Genomic DNA, 21,365 nt, shown 5'->3' on the forward strand with positions numbered 1-21,365 from the left:
GATAGGGTCAGAGGCTTAGGATTCCGAAGATGGGGACAGACTTCGGATTCTGAACAGTCAGAACAACCCAAGCGAGGGCGGAAGCATTTCGGTATCTAGATGACCCGAGAAGAGATATCGCCACGCTGCAGGGCAATCCGGCTATGAAGGCGATATTTATTCATTATAACACGAATTTGTGCTCGCCTTCAGCGGTAGACAGACTTTTTTCTTTCGTGAGTCTTGTGTTGAGGCTGAACCGACGCTGTTAGAAGACAGCCTATTTGAGAAGCTCAAACAGCAGCCTTCTCAGCAAAGCAGATCTTATGTGCAAAGTAAATGCATATTTTTTCTCAATTCACTGGTGTTCATTAGTGATTCGAGTGATTTGCTTAAAGTGTGCCATTTCTAGCATAGCTTAGTTTGTTCGCCAAGTATGTCGATTTCAATGTCCAATCCTTGTTACTGTTGCTGTGAAATAGTGTATTTTTATTGCAATTGATACTTGTAATTATGTCATTATTGCTAATTATGTACGTTGTCCACCCCTCCCAGCAATGTCTTAATGGCACTGAGGGTACTGTAATAAATAAATAAATGAACTGAACGTTTCGATGCGCTGTAACTTTATTTACAACATTATGCTGCACTAATAAGTGTCTTTGCGTAGTATGAGCATCTTGAAAAAAAAGTATTCCAGTATCTGTATCGACTGTAACTGTATTCCGGAATACTTTTTTCGTCTTATTGCAAAGTATCTCCGAAATATCCCGTTACGTTAAAAGCAAATGTATCTCAGTATCTGTATTTTAGGCTTCCAGTTCATGTATTTCGATATCTGTATTCCGGAATAATTTTCTGGGTATCTCTGCCCAGCCCTGACACACACACACACACACACACACACACACACACACACACACACACACACACCCACACACACACACCACACCACACACACACACACACACACACACACAACACACACACACCACACACACACACACACACACACACACACACACACACACACACACACACACACACACACACACACACACACACACACACACACACACACACAAGTTCACTAGTTGGCACCGCCGCTTATCAATATGTAATATTTTGTATTCCACTGCTGTACACCTAGCAGCGGAGATAAAAAAATCCCACGAAGATGTGGATCTCACTTAATTTTTGTGTCTTTTTTTCCTCGTACGGCCCATTGAATTACGAACGTTGTTCAAAGAACATCCACCCCTTGGTTAATACATATAATAATGAGCAAGCGATTGATTCGAAGTACGCGCGGATGACGTCAATTTGGCACACTCCAGCAGTTGTAAACAAACCAATTGAGATCGACAGGACTCTCAATGCGTGTTAGGTGCGACCGCATTGTGCCCAGAGCATCGTCGCGCCTTCTTTTAAAGCCGGTATTCGTCAGGGTGCTTTTCTTTTTTTTTTGTTATACAATGCATATTTTTTATAAAAATCTTATCACAGTAAGGCTGCTGTCGTTTTCGCGGACGAATGTACAGGCTGTTTCACACTTAAGGGAAAACTCGGAGCGCCTTGCAATTCGCTCCGAGTTTTCCCCTAAGTGTGAAGAAGCTTGTACGTCTAGGCGGAAATACTTTGCCGCGTCAAAAATGACACTAATGCCTAAACTAACTAAAACGCCTTAATTAACTTTTTCGCTAATGACCAGAGGGCAGCAGTTTATACTAAAAAAGTGGTAGTATACGACAATATATGGCATGCTCATTTTTTTTTAGAAATCACAAAAGTTGCTCGTAATTTGACATATTGATAATCGAATGTTATGGGAGATATCGAAGCTGATCGCGCCCAGCGCGCAGGAAACGCGGTCACTCTGTTACGTCAGACCAGAACTAAGCGGGACAAGAAGTGACGAAATTTGAATGAAGGCGCGTTGCGGTCGTATCCTTTCGTGAGAAGCAGCGAGTAATCTCACTTGTCCAGCGGATCGCCTTACCTTTGCGTGTGGTGCTTGGTGCTTATATGTTTCTTTCGAGCTGTGCCCAAGAAAACCGCGATATCAACCTCTCTTTCTCTGTGAGGCGTAACACTCAGTGGCAGCCACTACGCTATTTATTCTTGCAGATAGGCGAAATAGCCCCTGTTTATAGTTTAAGAAAAAAAAAACAAATAAGCACCACACAAAGCACGCAAAGAATAAACTGTCTACTTATGTATTTCAGAATACTTTCCGATTTTCCTGACCAGATTTCGCTTCGGTGTGCTTTGATTGCGATTTCGCCCCGCCATTGTGGTCTAGTGGTTATGGCGCTCGACTGCTGACCTGAAGGTCACGGGATCGAATCCCAGCCGTGGCGGCTGCATTTTCGATGGAGGCGGAAATGTTTGAGGCCCGTGTACTTAGACTTAGGTGCACGTTAAAGAACCCCAGGTGGTCGAAATTTCCGGAGCCCTCCACTGCGGCGTCCCTCATAATCGTATCGTGGTTTTGGGACGTTAAACCCCAGATATTATTATTATTGGTTACGATTTCACTCTTTCCTTGTCCCAGGTGGTTCCGGTCTGATATGACATAACAGAGAGGCCGCGTTTCCTGGGCGCGGTCAGTTTCGGTATCACCCTTGAAAAGTGATGACGAATATTTCTGATTACGTGCAACTTTCGTGATTTCTAAAAAAATGGTTGCGCCATAAACTGGCGCGCACTGCACCTTTGTAATATAAACAAGTGCCCTCAAGTCAGTGATTAAGAAGTTAATTAACGAGTTTCTTAATTAGTCGCGTCAATGTCATGTTAGTTGTGGCAAAGTATTTTCGGTTTGAAATAGATTTCATGTGCTTACGCGACAGAAACATGTCTGTCCTTAATAAGAGACAGTACGGCTTTCTGCTTCTTAATAAGAGGCAGAAACGAGCAGCTATTTCTGTCTCCATAACATCACATTTGAGCAGTTTTCGTTTACAAGTGTGCAATCGATCACGCTGCCTGCATGCCGAGCTGAACATGCTCCGACCAAATAACGCCACCGATTTGTTGCTACGTAGCGATGGGGAAATGTGCAAAAGAAAAGCGATAGGGAGAGTTGAAGGTTACGGCGAAAAAAGGCCGCGAAGGTTCTCTTCTAGAGTGAGAGAAAGAGCGTACGCACTTGCGTCAACCAGTCAGCCCGGTGTTGTTTCTTTAGTCGCCGAGTACGGTGGCGTTCTCTTCACTGCGCAAAGAAAGAAAGAAAGAAAGAATGAAAGAGAGAGAGAGAGGAAAAAGAAAGAAAGAAGAAAAGACGCATTGCCGCGTATTTAGATTCCTTGTGTGTTAGTGTAGATAATCGTCGAAGTTGATTGAGCTACCACACGAGCTGCGAGTGTTGTTAGTTTCATGGAATATGGATAATGGGACGCTGCTGCGTGCGCTGAATAACGTCGAACGGTGACCTGTTGCGTGTACGTTCCAATTCCCGGCGGAGGTGTACATACTGCTTGTGATGCGGCATCGCAACACAGCAACGTAGAATCTGTAGCTTTAGCTGGGTGGTTAACCAGGTGCACCCTCTTTCTTGCGTATTACCTGCGCTTTTCCTCGGTTAAAACCGCGAACGGTCGTTGAACGGGCTCTCCCGTCGGACGTGCTTCGTATTTCTGTGCGTCTTTCTTTCTTTCTTTCTTCATTCTTCTTTCTTTCTTTCTTTCTTTCTTTCTTTCTTTCTTTCTTTCTTTCTTTCTTTCTTTCTCACGTCGGTCTTAATTTTTCGTTTTTGTTTTGTTTATTTCATTCTCTTTGTCTTCTCAGAAGGGCCTTCCCCGATACCCGTAGGTATTGCGAAATCTGCCGAGTGGTAGACAGTCGGACTCGCTGTGGGTAGAGCGCACGGTGCGACCTGCGCTTCGCACGTTGAAGCAAGCAGCAGGAACGAGTGCACCACCGCAGACGAAATTAACAGGCAGCAACGAGCCTTCTATCATGCGATTAGCGCTCGCGACAGCGTGTATACTGCTACCCTTCTTCGCTCAGTTTACGCGCGCAGACAATGCAACGACAGCCCTCTGGGAACACCTGTCGACACTCGCACCGGCAAGGACGACGCTGTCCCCAGAGGAACAGGAGATCTCGCAGTACGGTAAAACCCTGCGAAACGTCATGGCCCGTGCCATGGCAAGCATACCGGACTCGGTGCGGACAAAGCTGCTCGGGGCGGATGTGCGGCCGGAATGCAGCGTGGGCCTGCTACGGACGATGCGAGCTTTCCAGAACCTGGAGCCTTGGGCGTTCAGACGTGAGTACGCGCACTTGTTGTCAACTGATAATAATTATGAGTCGAAGGAAGTTGTGGAGGAAGCAAAATCGCTATTACATGAGTTGAGATTCGTTGAGATGCGATTAGATTGTCCCGTCCATGACAATCTGCTTGAGAGTCACAGGTATAACGGGAGCAGGAACACATACCCAGGACATAAGGTATCTAGAAAGAACATGGGAGCAATTTCATGCGATGGAAATGTTTCATTCATAAAGACAACTGCTATGAAAGTGCGGCGAAGGAACAGCGTTCCATGTGTGTGCCTTACCAGTGTGGTGTCTTACCGGTAGAACTTCGGTGAGGACCATTCTGCTGTCTAATAGAGAAATTCGGCCCTCGAGGGTTTGTTCTGAGCCTTGGTTCCTTGTCTGCAATGCACTGTCAGTTACTTATATATATAAGCAAGGTGGAAAGCATGGACAGCTGTCACACGAGCATAGGTCGGCAAACTCACTCATGAGTCGACTCTCTCAGACTCATATCGGGCCGTGAGTCTGAGTCTGAGTGAGTCCGGGTGAGTAATATTTTGGTGAGTTTGAGTCCGTGTGAGCCCTAAGCGCAAAGTATATTTCTTGAGTGAGTCTGAGTGAGCTCCACCTGTTATTGCCGACCTATGGTCCTATCTACTGACGTTCAACATTACTATCTGCCTTATATAGGCTTAAGTCTATACTCAAGTCTATTCACATATACCTCAACGCACTACCATTCATGCATCTCAATGTTTATTGATCAGGGGCGTGAGTTGGGAGGGGGGTGCAATGACTTCCCCCGCAAACTCTTCTACGGGAAGTTCATGATATAAATATCTTGTGTGAGTGGCGTATTTCATAAAAATGTCCTTACTTGATTAAAAACTCCAATACCTCGTATAAAACGGTACAAGATCTAATGACGTATCGTAGAGCATCAATTATGTGAGATATTGTCGTTAAGGAGCATTGACACCATGATCGAAAAAGCAAATTTCACGCTAACAGACTCATGAGTCGACTCACTCAGGCTCAGTATGACACAAGGTCACGCCGTGAGTCTGAGTCTGTGAGAGTCCGGCTGAGTAATGTGCTGGTGAGGTGGACTCGGAGTGAGTCCCGTTGTGAAAACGTATAGTGAGTCTGAGTCCGAGTGAGTCCGGCTGAGGAAACCTTTGGTGAGTCTGAGTCCGAGTGAGCTCTAAGAGCAAAATATATTTCTTGAGTGAGTCTGAGTGAGCTCCAATTTTTTTGCCGACCTATGTTTAGGGCACAGGGTAGGCCCCAACCTTCCATGTATCTTAAAGGGGTACTGACGCAAAAATTTTGGCCTCGCGCTTTTTTTTTTGCCGCAATGTGTTTCTGGGGGCCTGTTACTCATAACACGGCCCATCGTTTGCTGGAGCGCGCGACAGATAATTAATTACAGGCTCCTCATTACCGACAAGTGTCAGTTTCGGTTTCGAAAACGACAAGCCTCTGGGTGCAACTATCACCACCTAGCGGGTGCAGCGCTCAATCACGTCAGCACACAGAACTGTGACGCACTTCCGCGCGGTTCGCGAGCAGCCGCCGAGAAGTAGGCTGCTGGAGCGAACGTGACAAAAAATGGCGGCTATGACGTCATCATAACTTGTTGTAGTGGGGTCTCGTGAGGGAAGTAGGGGGATCACCAAGGGTCACCTTTGAGGGTGTCAATAGCACGAGGGTGTCGATCGCTCACGCAAACTTCGAATTTCAATTAAAATACCTTCCAAGCTATATTCGCTGTTGATATATTGCATATGATATGCGCATGTTCACGGGAATCGATCCCGCAGGCTATCTCGGCGGCGAATTTTTGTGTTAGTACCACTTTAAGGCATCTTTAGACCCATTTCCTCTTAAGCTATTAGAAGTAGAGAGTGCGGATTTGTTTCATTTCAATCGTCGGCGTCTCTTCTTGCAATGGGACTAGAATTACAATTGTATTTGAAGTTTTCACATTTTTGCAATTTTTTTAGCAAAACAAGTAAATTTTGTCATTATAATTTAAATGAAACTGCCAAAAAATGAAAACTATTCTGCATACGTACACCATTTTAGTTCAGTAGCTTCGTATTGATATTTGCTTTATTCAGATAACAATCAGCCTTCTGTTTTTTCAAGTTGTTTTGAAATTGGGCAAATCTAAAAAAAAAAAAACGATTTTCAGATATTGAGAGTTAAAGAGGAAAAGCAACCTTATTTCACGTTTGGATAAAAAAAAAGCGATGTACTGAACAATTTATTTAAGAGCAACCTGCCATATATAGTCATCACACCAATCAGCGTTTTGCTTCTTTTCTTGTTTTCTTGGCTCCCTGGCTTGTTTTGGCATATCTTCTGTCTTTCTATTGGCCAAATACTGTCGAAGGCGGTCGATCTCACCCAACCATATCACGGTGTTGCTCCTTGGTCGTATGCCAAACAGCCTTGAGAACGCTTACTCGGGCCATTCAGGCCTTTTTGAAAGTTAGAACTGCTTCAAAGGTGGCAGTTCTGAGGGTTTCCATTCCACGGAAAACGACACAGTTCTTCGGCATTCTGTGCAGGCACAGCTACTCGTAATCACGGTTTGTAGAAGCTCCCCATCAATTGAAGAGTATCCATTGTAACTACAGCTAACATTTTGTCCTTGCGGCACGCAGAATGTGCACAAAGCTTACTTGCTGAAGTGCTCGCACGAGTGCTCCCGGTCTCGTTTCTGTTAATAGCCGAAGCGTGTCGACTTCCAATTATAATGCGCTTTCTGAACAGTTTCTCTGATTTGTCAACACAAGAATATCTTTTGCCGCCGCAACAAATTCAACAAAGGCGCAACTAAGCTCAACATAAATGCACAGAACCGCGTTTCCATGCGCGTCTCACACACAAAAGGCAAGTGGACTCGGTAAATGCCAAGTGTGTTAAAAAAAACCTACGCCATGTGCCTTTAAGTAGCCTGAATACTTTTTTAAAAACCTGCTAAGCTCAAGGGAACTACCACTTTCGAATATTAAAAAGCTACACCATCTCCCACTAAAGGGAACCATGTGTGGATGCGAAGCAGCGGTGAGATGGTTCGCTTGAGCGGGAGATGGTGTAATTTTTTTTAGGAGCTGGCTCGCCAGGTTCTTAAGCTGGGGCGAAGTCCCGCGCCGTAAGCTGCATTCATCCATTCAAAGCGTCGTGAAACGCGAAGAAAAACGCTACGCGCGTCGTGCCTTCCCTATAGCCTGGCCGTTAAATCTGACAGGGCGAGCGGGGAACGCGGTCGACAGCCGCGAGAGACGGGGGGAGCGTAGGAGAGGAGAGAGGAAAGGGACGCGCATGCGCTGGCGCTCATCGCGGCGTTGGGCAGGAGAGAATGAGGCGCGCGAGAGGGGGGGAGCGTAGGAGAGGAGGAAGGAAGGATGCGCACGCGCAGTAAGGGTGGTCAAGCCGCACACCGGATTGAACTCCGCCATAAGCTGCTTCGCATCTAAAATTCCCTCGAGGCAGAAAGCTCAGGTCGTGCACGGTCTGAGAAAAATTGGCCGCGTATCTGCGTGCTACGCTGCAAATCCCGCCGAAAGACGATAGACGAGCGCTGCGTGAGATATCAGCGCCATCTGGCATACGTCGGGAAACATGAGCTTGTACAGAGGGTTTCCTTCTTCCGTGGCAGAGGGCGTTCGTCGCCGTCTTGTGTTTTCAACGCCGCACTTTCAGCGCAGCCGCCATTTTAAGCGCAGCTTAAGAAACTAGGGTCTTTAGGATTACGTATCTATGTATTTTCTGGTAAAGGAACACACTGCCTAATACTTACGTAGTGATGTTGCGCCTCAGTTATGCGTAATGTTTGCTTTTTGATCGACAATGTACACAAGTATGAACCTACAAGCCAGTTCAAGATGACTGGCCCTTGGGCAAGTGGTTCAACGTTTGCCGGGTGGCTGAAACGGGTGACAGACAGACAAACAGACAGACCAAAATGTCTGCGCTTAAGTTCCCCAAGAAAGACTATCGTCTTTAAAAAGGGGCTTGGCTGCTCGTCTGCTGGTCTCGAAAACCTGGCCCTTTTGGCTCAATAAAAAAACATGGTTTATCCCTCCGTCATAGTAATCGGAGTACACGAAAGTAAAGCGTGCCCTTACAGAAGTAACTGAATGTTTACTGTACATTGATATAAGAGTTTGCACAATGTATATTGATGTCTGGCAGCTATAGCACCATTTAACATGGATGTGCCCCCTTTGATGATTGGTGGTACATCTCCATCTCGACGACTAACGTCCCTGCTAAATGATTAAACAAGCCATTGTGGTAGCTGTAGTAGTTAACGGTGAAAGCGTAATCAGAGAACTAGGTGTGATAGCCAGAACAGCATCGAATATTGGACGCAGAACTTGGTCGCCTTCCCACAGCATGTTAAAATGTGATTGAACATCACGGCCGGACTAGAGGGAAACGCAAAGTGCGTCGTGCCGCCCCGGTAGCCCGGCCGCGATTTTTCTAGGGGCGAGCGCGTGAGCGGGGAAGGCGGTGTTACAGCCACGTGAGGCAGACGCGCGTCGCAGAGCTATGAGGGTGGCCGACGCTTGGCTAAGGTCGCCACCTCGCGGTGTGTTAAGGAATTGACAAAATTGAACTTCTATTGAAAACGCGCCGAATGGGAGGGACGTGTAACGCGTTGCAGGTGCTAATCGCGGAGGCCATAGTAATGACGAATTACTTTACCGCTCCCAGAGGGCAACACCACCCGGCCGACCGGAAGAGTGGTAGATATAAAAGGCGCGTTAGTAAAGCCTATAGAGTCTGTGACCGTGGGGCAGTGTTTAGCGTGCCCGGCATCTGTTGTTGCGCACCGAGCGGTCGTGGGTTCGATGCCTGTTGACGTAACTTTTTTTCTTTGCCATCTGATCGTGTATATTTTTATACGTCATTTCCGTGACGGAAATACGTCACTGAAGTCTTGGTGGACCCCGGCATAAATCACTTTCGTGTTAAAATGCGCAAAAATGTGTGAGGCACTAGATATTGATAAGGAACCCTGCGTCCTGCGTCCCCTGCGTACCCTGCGTCCTTAAGCGAAAAAAGGGGCGTACCGTTTTAGGAAAAAAAATTGACGAAAAAGTAGCAGCCACGGGCAAATGCCATACGAGACCGTAGGCAGCATTTGGTGCAGAGTAGGCAATCTTTTCTTTTCGCACGAATGAAGAAACAATTGGAAGGAGCGAGGGTGACAGCATGATGAAGGACTGAGATGAAAGATTCACCCACACTTGGCGGCCGCTTTCTCGTAGAATTTTTTTAGATAGTACGCCCCTACCACCACTTAACGTCCATCGCAGTCACCGATAGCCTGCTCAATCAACCTTCGTGCGCCGAGCACTCTTCTATAATTCGTTCAACTTATATTTGAGACGCGGATTTGAGAGCACCAAAAGCGCCGCGCGTTAGGCGGTAGTCATGTGGTACTTTTTTTAAAATTCGCGCGCTTTAAACCAAGGCTGAAAAAAAAATTAATCAGGGGAGATATCTTAGAATATATTAAAAAATCCGATGTTTTAAAAAAGCAAGCGCCTACAACTTTTGTACTGAATATTTTTGTCTAGAGTTACTATTTAAAAAGCTCATTGACCAATCTTTGTTAATTATCGAGCTTTGCGGGCTGGAGAAAATATGCTGACGTGCTCTATATGGCTCAGAACAATACTGTGCCAATTCGAGACACGTAGCACCTATGTTTTCTTGCTTTTTTATGCTTTGTGCTAGTTATGTTATGCTTTGTGCTGAAACACCCTGTAAATATAAGCATGTGTATAAAGCTACTTAGTTTGGACCTAAGCATCGACACGTGCTTCGACCAGGACAAGTTCCGGTCAGTCACCGCTCCAAGGAATCGGTGATGCGTTACATGTGGTACGGCAGCGCCATCAATCGTAATCCCGTAGCGGGGCATTGCTTTGCGCGTAAATGCAAGGGCCGCACACTTCGCAGTCGCCAATTGTAGACCTCGCAAACGCAAATATTTAGATGTGACCGACGCTGCACGTTGTAGTCTTGCACAAAGCTGTGGCCGTAAAACACCGGAAGCCCACGTGGAGATATCGTCTGCATACAGGCTCATCTTGGTAGTCTCTGGTACCACATCGACAAGTCCAATTAGGGTTATGCTGAAGGGCGTCGGATGAGAATGTGGCCTTGAGGAAGGTCACGAAGGAATTTATGACGACTCGTTTACATCCGCCGTCGTCATAAATACAGTCCGTCAAGATAAAAAAAATTGCAGTTGCTTAGCTCGGCTATGCCAGGATATACGTAGCGCTAGCTAAGGTTCAGCTGATTATTCTTAGCTTTCCTGTTGTCAAGCTTCTCCGCTTTTCTGCGCCGCTTAGCAGCATTTGCGCTCTCCTTTGCCATGACCACACTGGAAAACGCCAGCCAGCCGGCCTGACAATTGGCTAACTTCCCTGTCCTTCCGTTTTTCTTTTCCTCAAGCTCCTCCCCGCTATGTGTATACCCCACTGATATGTCTGCGCATGCGTGCAAAATGGGAAGCGCTATCAAGCGGCTTCGGCGCAGCGTCAGACGGCCACTGCGCAACGGAGGTGCACAGCTGGGCGCGCGCCGGCACCAGTGCGTCTGCAGCAGCTATGACGTCACTCCTCTGGAATGCGCAGACCACCGAGGCACGCGCGGCTGCGGCGGCTTCGGTGCGCCAGTCGTGCGCCGAGTGACGTCACTGCTCCTCGCACATGCGCAGCACGGCTCTCGGACTGCCACGCGAAACTGCTCCACCTCGGCCAATGTAGATAACGCTACGAAAGCATACCGGATAGCCGCGATTGAGAGGAAGTCGACTACATCAAGCACCAAAAGCTGAAATCAAGAGTGAGAAGTTTTATGTTGATTCAGAACGCCGAGCCGTACCGCATGCTCGAACCTATCCAAGGGTGTTTCATTGTCGGCACTGCACAGGGTTAGAAAATTCGCCGATGATGAGTATTAGTCTGCGGGGTCTTCAACTGGCGCAGAAAATATTCATAACGTTCTCGCGTCATGCCATACCGCCCAGGAAGGGGTAAGTAATCACTTAATTTTCCTCTCGAAAGCCCTGGGGTTTAAACATAGTGAAATGAAAGAAAGAAACCTGCCGATAGAAATTATTTGCATAGTAGAAGACGGCTGGACTCGTAAAACTAATGCAGAGACACTCTGTGAAAGCTCCCATGATGTAGTGCAGCAAATAGTTTCTTCTTTAATCACGTAACTTGAAACAGCGTGCTTTAGCTGCGAGAGACATGGGCAGCGGCGACTGAGACGCTGCTGCCAGCTGAATATATTTAATAAAAATTACACCATCTACCACTCAAGGGAACCATGAGGGGATGCGAAGCAGCATTGGGGGCGCACACCAAGTTTCCGTTACGTTCACTCGGCGTTTCCGTTAGTGTGTGAGGTTTCTATTTAGTGTTTGTGTTATCATTACGTTGCGTTTGTGCGTTGCTTTCCGTTAGCGCCGAGTCAACGAGTGGCGCCGACGTTGACGTTACAACTCATCTGAACGGGAGCGAAGCGAGAATGACGGAAGCCGACCGAGCGCACGCTCTTATTTACACATGAAATGGGGGAGGGAGAGGAGAGAGTGGGTTACAGGCTGTATTTGGCTGCGGCGCGGCTGCATCACGTGGGAGGAGAGGCTGCGCCGCGGCTACAGCACGGGGGAGGAGAGAAGAGAAGGCGACCGAACACCTGCGTAAAGGAGGAGAGTAGGAGAGAGAGTAAGCGCATGCGCAGTGGAGCGCGGACGCCACCACCGACGACGGGCACAGCCCCGAGCAAAAGCTGCTTCGAATCTAAAACAGTTTCTTCTTTAGTGCTTGCTTCTTCTTTTCGAGTAGTGGTATTATACCGTATGAGAGCGAGTATTTTGCAGTAAATGGAAGAACTCGAGCAAAGTTCAATGTAGGCACTCACATTTGCAGCGATACATATTACTGTTCGAAGTAATGCGTGTCTCCACTAGGGAATATATTTGAAGTGATCCTGTTAGAACCACAATACATTTTAGGACAGGTGTTGAACACGTATTTTTCGAAGCGTAAAGAAAGGAAAAGGGTAAGCTATCAGCAGTGGAGTGTTGGGAAATTTCAATATTCCACATAACCCGCATAATGAAGAAAGTAATTATTAAAATTTTTATACTGTTGCCATTGCTGCGCAGCATCTGCCTTAGTCATTCGTGTGTTTATAACAAAAAAAAATGCGTTGAGTAATCTTCTGCGTTAAAGATGAACCGACCCCAAATTTCTATAGAACCTGAGTCACTTGTGCCAAAGATGTATTTTAAAATACATGATACTCCCTACGATGTATCAGAAATACACATACTGATACCCCACCTGCCAAAGGCTCAATGATACAGATACAAGATACCTAATTATCATTAAGATAGTATCTAAGATGCATAAATCTTCGATATTGCCCAGCCCTAATAATTACCAGCAGAAGTTCTTAATTACCAACAGAAGTGGTTAGTTTTTTCAAGATCGAAAGACTCTAATGTGGCTGGAATTTTAAGAATTATGGAGACAGGTTTATGAATTATGTAGATATATGGAAACAGGCTTTCTGATGCCATTTCGATACCTGAAACAATCAGGCGGCCGGGATCGTTCTGCTTATGAATTTTTTGTAACAGATAAAATCGGCCTGCTGAGGGAATCAGTGGGACCAGTGTTGCCACTAGTAGAAGTTATCCCGCACGAGGCCAATATCAACTCTACAGCGGACGGGGCGGGTGCGCTATTCTGCATTCTGCATTCAGGCAGTCAAATATCGCTATGTTGAAAAATTCGCCATCTTAACGAGACTGCTTGAGTCACAAGCTGCTACGCATCTCTCATCGGCCCAAAGAAGCACTAATGCATGGCGCAGTACGGCGGCGCCGAACATAGCGCGAGGAGGTAGTTTCGCTTACGCCGCTAAGTATATGCGAAAGATAAATGCAATTGCCACTGTGGTTGGAATAGTAAGTGCGGGCAAGGATGTCGCCATCGATAAGCGGAGTAAAAACGGTCCCGGTGAGAGTACAAGAATACCAATGATGCGTAGAATGACGTCACGTCATCTATTCCAACTTAAATAGAGGACTAACTTCTAGGCAGTCTCAGAAGTGTCTGGCAAACACAACTATCGTTGAGGGTGATGGAGCGTGATTACACCGTAGATCCTGAAGCTGCAGGATATACGCCTTCTGAAACGAAGTTATCAGCGCGCCCGTCTTTCTGTTAACCTTTTTTTTTCTGGCACTTTGGTTTCTCTTTGCTGAGAGTATCATGTTAGCGCTTGCTTTTCTTTGCTTTACGTGACGGTGTCCCTGGTTTCTAAGCAGCAATATGCATCGAAGCTCTGTTGCAATATCGATTGCGAAGGCACTGGAAGCTCTATTATATGGATACCAGGAACGATACCATTAGTGTATATTCATTAAGTCAGTTACGGCTTTCGCGGGACTAGCGGAATCATTGGTAAGGCGCCAGCTTACCGGTAATTCTTCCATGCTCGTGCAATCTAGCAACCTCTTATGTATTCTTTCTGTTTTATTTCGTAGTTCTTCCTTATGGCTCTTTTCGTGTTGCTGATTGGCAGACATGAAAAAAAAAAGCACAGTCGGCGCCTTTGTTGTGCCGTTTCTTTCTTCAGCGTCCCCCGCCACGATGGTCCAGTGGTTATGGTGCTTGATTGCTGACCCGAAAGTCGCAGGATCGAATGCCGGCCGCGGCGGACGCATTTTCGATGGAGGCGAAAATGATTGAGGTCCACGTACTTAGATTTAGGCGCATGTTAAAAAACCCCAGGTATTTGAAAATTCCGGAGCCCTCCCCTACGGCGCATCTCATGATCATTATCAATATTTCTACAGCGAACACGGGGTCGCCTTCCCCTGTAATGTGACAGCCAGATTCATTTGCATTAGCAAGTGAACATGGTTAATTAGTGGTCACGATATTCAGCTTCGGAGTAACCGAAATATTGCTACGTAGCTAACCCATCAAGAGCCAGACATTCTGCATACAGAAGACGACAAAGAGGACTGGCCTGTCGGTCTGCTGTGGGTGCTGTCCTCCATCTTGACCGATGCTGTGCACATCAGTGCAAATACACTTGTAAATAGTCACGCCTCGTGTCATTTTACGTAACAATATTATTTGCATAACCACAATATCCATGCAACTGAATAGGTTTGGCTGCCATGTATGAATGCGCACGTATTTTTTATTGCAACATTTTCACGCCATAGGTGCTACTAGTCGTATTCCCTTACCTAAACATTTTTCTTAAAATATGCGCTACATGAAAGAAAGAAAAATAAAAGCAACTGAGACTCCGATTCTCAGTTGCTTTTATTTTTCTTTCTTTCACGTAGCGCATATATTAAGTGATCAATAATGTTACAGCTCGACTTTCAAAGCCAAATATGAATCTCGTTCGCAGACTATTCTTTTGTTCAGTTAATTTGATCGTACTGGTCGGCCGCAGACATTCAGATACGTTGCGCATAACGTGGGTTCTTTCTCTACAAGCGTTCAAGCTTCCACGTTGAACCAAGTATGTCAACGTAGTACATTTCGTGCAACACATTTGACTGCACCCAATAAGCACTCCTGCGTATGAACATTTTTTCCGCTGCCTGATTCCCCTCCCAATGGTAGCAAGGGCGCCACTGCAGATGTTCCGTGATTCAACAAAAAAAAAACAACAGAAAAACTAACGAACTACGCAATACGTCATCAGCAGAAGCATCAGATTACAACACAAAACTTAAGCTCGCAAAAACCTATACAAACATTTCTAATCTCACCATTTTAATTACTATCTACTTTATAGGACGTGAGCATATGCGCTGAATGTCTATTTCTATTTACTCCATACTACATTTTCCTCCATGCATCAATTCGAAATAATGTTGCATTAGGCCTGGATATTTGTATGGACAGCTTTCGAGCCTGTCACTTTCCCTTTCTACTTTTCTGCAAAAGGGGCGATTGGGATTCTCAATAATAAACAAATAAACAAATAAATAGAGAAATACATATATCAATAAAATAAATAAATAAATACAAAAATAAATAAATAAATAAATAAATAAATAAATAAATAAATAAATAAATAAATAAATAAATAAACACTGTAATATTCATGGCGGCCGCGGCTCTAGCATCGGCTTCACACCGGTTCAGCATCTTTGACGGCGGCACGAGGAAAGAAGCGCCGTCGTCCCTGCTAAACGATATGTTGACGGTCCGCGCGCACGGGTGTTTCAGTCGAAGCATGATTGAGTGCGCTACGATACGGTAGAGCATGAGTGCACAGTCGCGTGCCAGTTTTATTTCATATTTCGCGGGTTTTCTTTAAACGCCGCCAGCGATCACCATACAGCGTGTAACGCTGCCACAAGAAATTGGATTCGTCGCTTTGGAATGCGCTCTACAACGTAACGAAACGCACTCGGCCGCAAAGTGAATATTAGAAATTTAGCATAAATGATCTTAGTAATCAACTAATCAAGCGCAACATAAAAATACCCTAAGGGTGCCACATGGCGGCAAACTATACGTCGTTCGTTTCATTCAGTTGCGGTTAACCAACCGAGTGTATGTTTTGCCATCCGAACGCCGAGGTATCGTACTGTTCATTCTGGTGCATGGCTGTGGCTACTGCATTCGTTCACCTATTCGTAACTTCTTTTCGTGCAGTTTTGGACGCCACAGGGAAGTACCCGACAGGAATGCTTCGATGGTCCCGCTCTGATATCGGAGCTTTCGATGAGTGCATCGCGACTGTTGTGCGAGACAGTTACGGCAACGAGATCTCGCACGGGCAGTACTGTAACCTGCTAGTGTATGTCAAGAAGAGCGCAACCTGGGAAAAGACAATAGAGCCACTCTTGAACATCATGCACCCCAAGGTAAGGCTAGAGTGAGCGGAAGTCAGAATACTCTGCAGTGCGTGGAGATGTTCGATATTTGAAATTATCTTTGTTTTATAAGTATACGGCTGCTCCTCGATATACATATGCATGAATCAGCGGCTAAATCAATATGAGCAGCTTTGGATGGTCGGTACCATAAAACGTGGCTAATTGTGATGACTGGATTCCCGAAGCATTACCAGCACCTGGACTAGAAACGATGACTGAACTCCTGTTCTGGGAGCAGAACACCTTTCGTGCTCAGATCGTTAGTAATACATGCCAACTGCTGTCGGTCGAAACAGAAGGGAATAACTGACAAGAAAGTATATGAGGCTTCCTCGTCAGCAGTTCTTTTTATTATTGCGACAGCAATTATATGGACACTCTCGACGGGTTTTTGCCATCGCCGTCATGTCCCGTATGAAGTCCAAATTGATAACATCCCCCCACGCATCGTATGTTCTATCGCGGGTAAAAGCGCGCGAGCGGGGGAGCACATACGATAACATCACCCTGCTCGGGAGGCCTGCCGTCGAAGCAGAGAGGAAACGTCCCGCTCGTCTTGAACGAGCATGAAAAGACGCGAGGAAAGAAGGGGGGGGGGGATGGAGGGTATCGCTCGAGCAGCAACTTTGAACTTTGATTCTAAGGGCGCGGTCGCGATCGCTGGCGCGCGAGCTATCTCGACAGCCATCAGCGGGCGGCTCGTCTACCCTTCTACGTGCAGCGCTTTCAACGCAAAGAGACTGTGCGGAAAGAGCATCTCTCCCTGGAGCGGACGTATTCTCTTACACCAGCATTTTGTAGAGTTACGCGAGATCGGATCCAAAAGAGTTAGCTGCCAGCCTCATTCGTATGTAACAATACAATTTGTTGCTTTCATTGCTTCGCCTTTGCTTTGAAACTGTGACTTTTTTCTCGAACACGCGGATCTCCGATTTATAGAGCACCCTGGTTTTGTAGAGTAGTGTTGTCTGTGGGATGCTATCCACCACTGGTGCATTGTCGCTCTTTTAAAAAATAGTAATGAGAACTAACAGGCAGTAGGAAGGAAGGAAACAGAAAAAGGAGAAGGCAGGGAGGTTAACCAGAAACACTTCCGGTTGGCTACCCTACACTGGGGGGTCGGGAAGGGGAATAAGAAAGACGAGAAATAGAAGGGAGGAAAGAGAAAAAAAATAAGAAGAGAGGAGAGAGAAGAGATGCAGTGCATTCACTACAGCGTGCGGGATTGCACCACAAGTCAGAGGCGTTCGCATAAGCCCGTCGTTCACAAAAAACACAAGAGTGCTTTCACTGCCTTGTGGGCCGCCGAGAGATGTGGACGGTGCTGTAGTAGCACCTGCACGGAAATTGGCCTATCATCCAGTCGCCGCGTGCGTTGGACAGTACTTGTCGCTCCGAGGAAAAACGAGGCAGTGGCACAGCAGGTGGTTCGATGTCTTCTCGGTGCCGCAAACATCACACGCCGCGCTGTCTGTCATTCCGATTAACGTTGTAATACCAAGGAAAGTATAGGGGATGTTATTGGTAATTATTGGGATATAAATGTGAAGAAATTAAAGTGGACGAAAAGATAACTTGCCGCCGGCAGGGACCGGCGGCAAGTTATATGACAGGTATCCCTACCAGTCAATCGACAGGCGTGGCGTCAGAGCATGTTTATACGAGCACAATACGAGGGAGGAATTCGCCCTCTTAACAAATAACGCGAGCTCGGGAATTGTACGGAGAATCATAGGAGAGGGCGCAAAAAAAGGAGAAAATGAGACGGCATGCGAAAAGAAATGTGGCTTTAAAAACTCGTCGAGGCATGCGGGCTACGTGTTTAGAGTTATTTTGCCTTCATTTGTAGAAGCTCAGCGTTTGCCACGGCAAAAAAAATTATCGTGATGCTCGAGCACCAACTCGGACACCTCTTGCAACCATGGTTACGACCTTGTGTATGACCACTTCCGAGTATGCATGGCATGGAAATTATTACCACGATTCTTGCGCGACCCGCTCAGTTGGCACATTTATACCTAGACGCCGGGCCGCCGCTGAGATTCTGATTTCTTCGGACAGCCGAATCGCGTTCTCCTTGAACAAAGCCTTTGTACTGCAGCCTCTTCGCCGTTTACGCACATACTAAACTTTAGCATAGGCCTAACACGTCAGCAGCTTTTGCCAGTAACGTTTTCTGGCCGGCCAGTTGGTAATGCATAGTTTATGCGCCACTGCGTCATCCTATCCAGAACATAACAGTCACCTCTAATGTAGTATAAAAAATTCTTGTTCTCTTATTTTTTATTATTTTTTGTTTGCTTACAAGAACGAAGAACCGCTTACTCACGAGCAACCAGTCTTGTCTATTTCGCGAGCTTCAATTATCTCACACGCTGTCTCATCCCGCCATGTGTGCACCACAGAAGTCCGCTCAAAGTTAGGATTACAACTGCAATCCCGGCAGTGCCTTAACATCAGTCTCGTCACGTTATAGTGGTGCTCCTTCAGCCTCTCATACAGGCACCTGGCCGTCTTGTCGATGTATCTTTTTCCACAGGTAAGCGGAATGCAGTATACCACTTTATCCACGCAATCCACAAATCGCAAACGGTGTTCCTTCGTGCATCTAGGTGCAGGTTGAGCAGCGTTCACTGCCTCACATATTCAAGACAGTTTGAGAGGCACGAAAGAAAAAAAAAAACTTGAACACCCGCGCGATTACCCAGCTCTGTTCTGTGCTTTGTGTCTTGTAACGTTTGTGTTGTTATACGTATGAGCTGTTGTCACTTCCTAGCGTAATTCGAAAATAAAATGTGGTTTATATTTGTAGCTTGTTTTGGTAAAGAAAGTGACGTGCGCTCTCAAAATTATTATTTGATTTTGAGTCGCCATGTGACTCATAATCATATCTTGGTTTTGGCACGTAAAAGCACAGCTGTTTTGCGCAGGCTTCTCATCTACAGCAATAAAAACACGCTCTGGCACTGTGCCTTAATATTTTTAAGGCCTCAAAAGGACAGGGGAAAGGCACTGGGTCCAAGTGGCATTTCCAGTTCTTTTAAAGATGAAAGGCCTCTGCGAAATATAAAACCAAAGAAATGAAATAAAGAAAGGTTAAAAACGTGACAGAAATATTAGCCAAGACAACGACTCCTCTCTCTATATATTTTTTTTCGATGCCAGTACAAACGCTCGCTTCTCAATGGGAAGAGCGTATGCTTGGACATGTTGGTAATTCATCTTTTACTTGTAGAGCGCACAAAAGGACAGGGACGAAAAACGACGTGGACACAGCGCTGACTTCCAACATATGCTTTATTTTCTACAGTGGCACGTATATATATAAAACAGAAAGCAACACACGCAGGCGCATTGTACAGGAGGACTTCATGTAAAACCACAAATGAGTATGCGTGATAAGTAGGGGTGTGCGAATATTCGAAAGTTTCGAATATTCGTCGAATATTACATTCAAATATTCGTATTCGATTCGAAAATCGTGTATTCGAAAAGTTTCGAATATTCGATAACTTCGAATATTCGAAAAATTCGAATATGCGATTCGATTATCATGCATAAAATAACTCGTCTTCCCACTTTCTGCTGCGTTCGTATAGATAAAAACGTTTGCCGAGAGGAGCGATACACATCGTAAGTACACGGAGGCACGATATCTGCCTGCGACGAGCGCCCCAATACGTATGATTTATTGCTGGTGCATCTCCGACGTGCAGCGCTGTTGGCGATCATGTAACTGTACATCTTCAATATTATTCGGCCGTAACGTGCCGCCTACCACTCATTCACTATGCGAGACCCACTTCTGAGAAAGACAGTGACCCATGTGACGGTGGCGGATTGTAGGCCACCTTCAGATACCCCAGCCTGGCAAAGCTTTGCCCCATGTACCTCCCTATACCAGCCACTTCTGTTCTAAGCGAGCGTGCCTTTTCAGTGGCAGGGGGGGGGGGTGTCTCTGTTAGAAGGGAGCGCCTGCTGCCTGATCATGTGGAGCAACTCATATTTCTTCATGATAACTTCTAGTCATTACTTTCATTGTGCCGCGATATTTGCTTGTGTTGTGATGTATCACAACACAAGCAAATATCACGGCACAATGCATTGTGCTAGCCTGGACATTGTATTCTGGAAATAGCAGTGTATGTTGTGTTGCCAGACAGGCTGTTAATGTTTTTTTAAAATAGCTACACGTTAAATAAAATATTGTTACTGTGGAGGCATCTTTTCTTTGATATTCGATATTCGATTCGATATTCGAAGGTGGATATTCGTATTCGATTCGTATTCGAAAAATTTGATATTCGCACACCCCTAGTGATAAGCAGTCAAACAAACCGATACCGGATTTTTTTCCCCTTTACAAGATCAAGAGGTCATTCCTGAAGCCGTTGGTCCGCCTTAGTTCGTGGAGTTGTCGTGGTGCGGCGCCACCTAAAGGGTACGGCTGATTGCGTCACACGTGCGTATGAGCGCGAAGCGCTACTGTTACGGTAGACGGGCCAGCTCTCTCTCTCCTATATCATGCGCCTGACGGATTGGTTCCTTTTTATTCCTTCCTTCATGGCTCGAGGCAAAACCGCCGCGGCCGCAAAGCGCTCGTGTGGCACATATTAAAGCCATCCTCTGCAGTAGCGTCGCAGTGACTCGGCCCCATTGATAGCACGCAAAGCGCCACGAATGGAGACGCGCCATCTCAAAACACCGCTTCTCTTAGAGAGACAGCGTGACAAGCAACATAGTGATCATAAGGAATGCAAGACGCCGCTGCAAGGATAAAAACACAACCGAAAAAAATATTACCTCCTCTGACTTCCGTCGTGCGAACAGTCAGATCGGGTGCATCTGACTGGCATCGAAAAAATAAGGAGGTGCTGGTCAATTGAACAAGTGCAATGTACAGCATGGCAACAGATAATTAGAATGCGTTGACAACATTGTCTACGCGCTGAACATGCCACATAGCGCCGACCGGCCACTGTTTTATTATCAAACTAAAGGGAAAAGGATATGTTACTGAGATGCCCTTGTCACCAGGAAATTTAGCGGCAATCTACTCCTGATGCGGCTGAAAGTCCATCTTAAATTCGCTTTTAAAAAGGCGCGTAAAACCTTAAAATATTATTTCATCTAAAATATGACCAGCAAA

The 21,365-nt window shown here is 46.0% G+C and overlaps 1 protein-coding gene across 1 annotated transcript in view; it reads left to right on the top strand.

Moving 5' to 3' along the window:
• LOC119386997 (nose resistant to fluoxetine protein 6) overlaps nucleotides 1-21,365 on the top strand; it is a 93,451-nt gene that overhangs the window by 18,069 nt on the left and 54,017 nt on the right. The window contains exon 3 of the mRNA XM_037654302.2: nucleotides 4,004-4,252. Coding sequence (XP_037510230.2) covers nucleotides 4,004-4,252 — 249 coding nt within the window. The remainder of the gene's footprint in view (nucleotides 1-4,003; nucleotides 4,253-21,365) is intronic.

This window comes from Rhipicephalus sanguineus, chromosome 1 (assembly GCF_013339695.2).
Source record: "Rhipicephalus sanguineus isolate Rsan-2018 chromosome 1, BIME_Rsan_1.4, whole genome shotgun sequence".
In the NCBI taxonomy this organism is placed as follows: domain Eukaryota; kingdom Metazoa; phylum Arthropoda; class Arachnida; order Ixodida; family Ixodidae; genus Rhipicephalus; species Rhipicephalus sanguineus.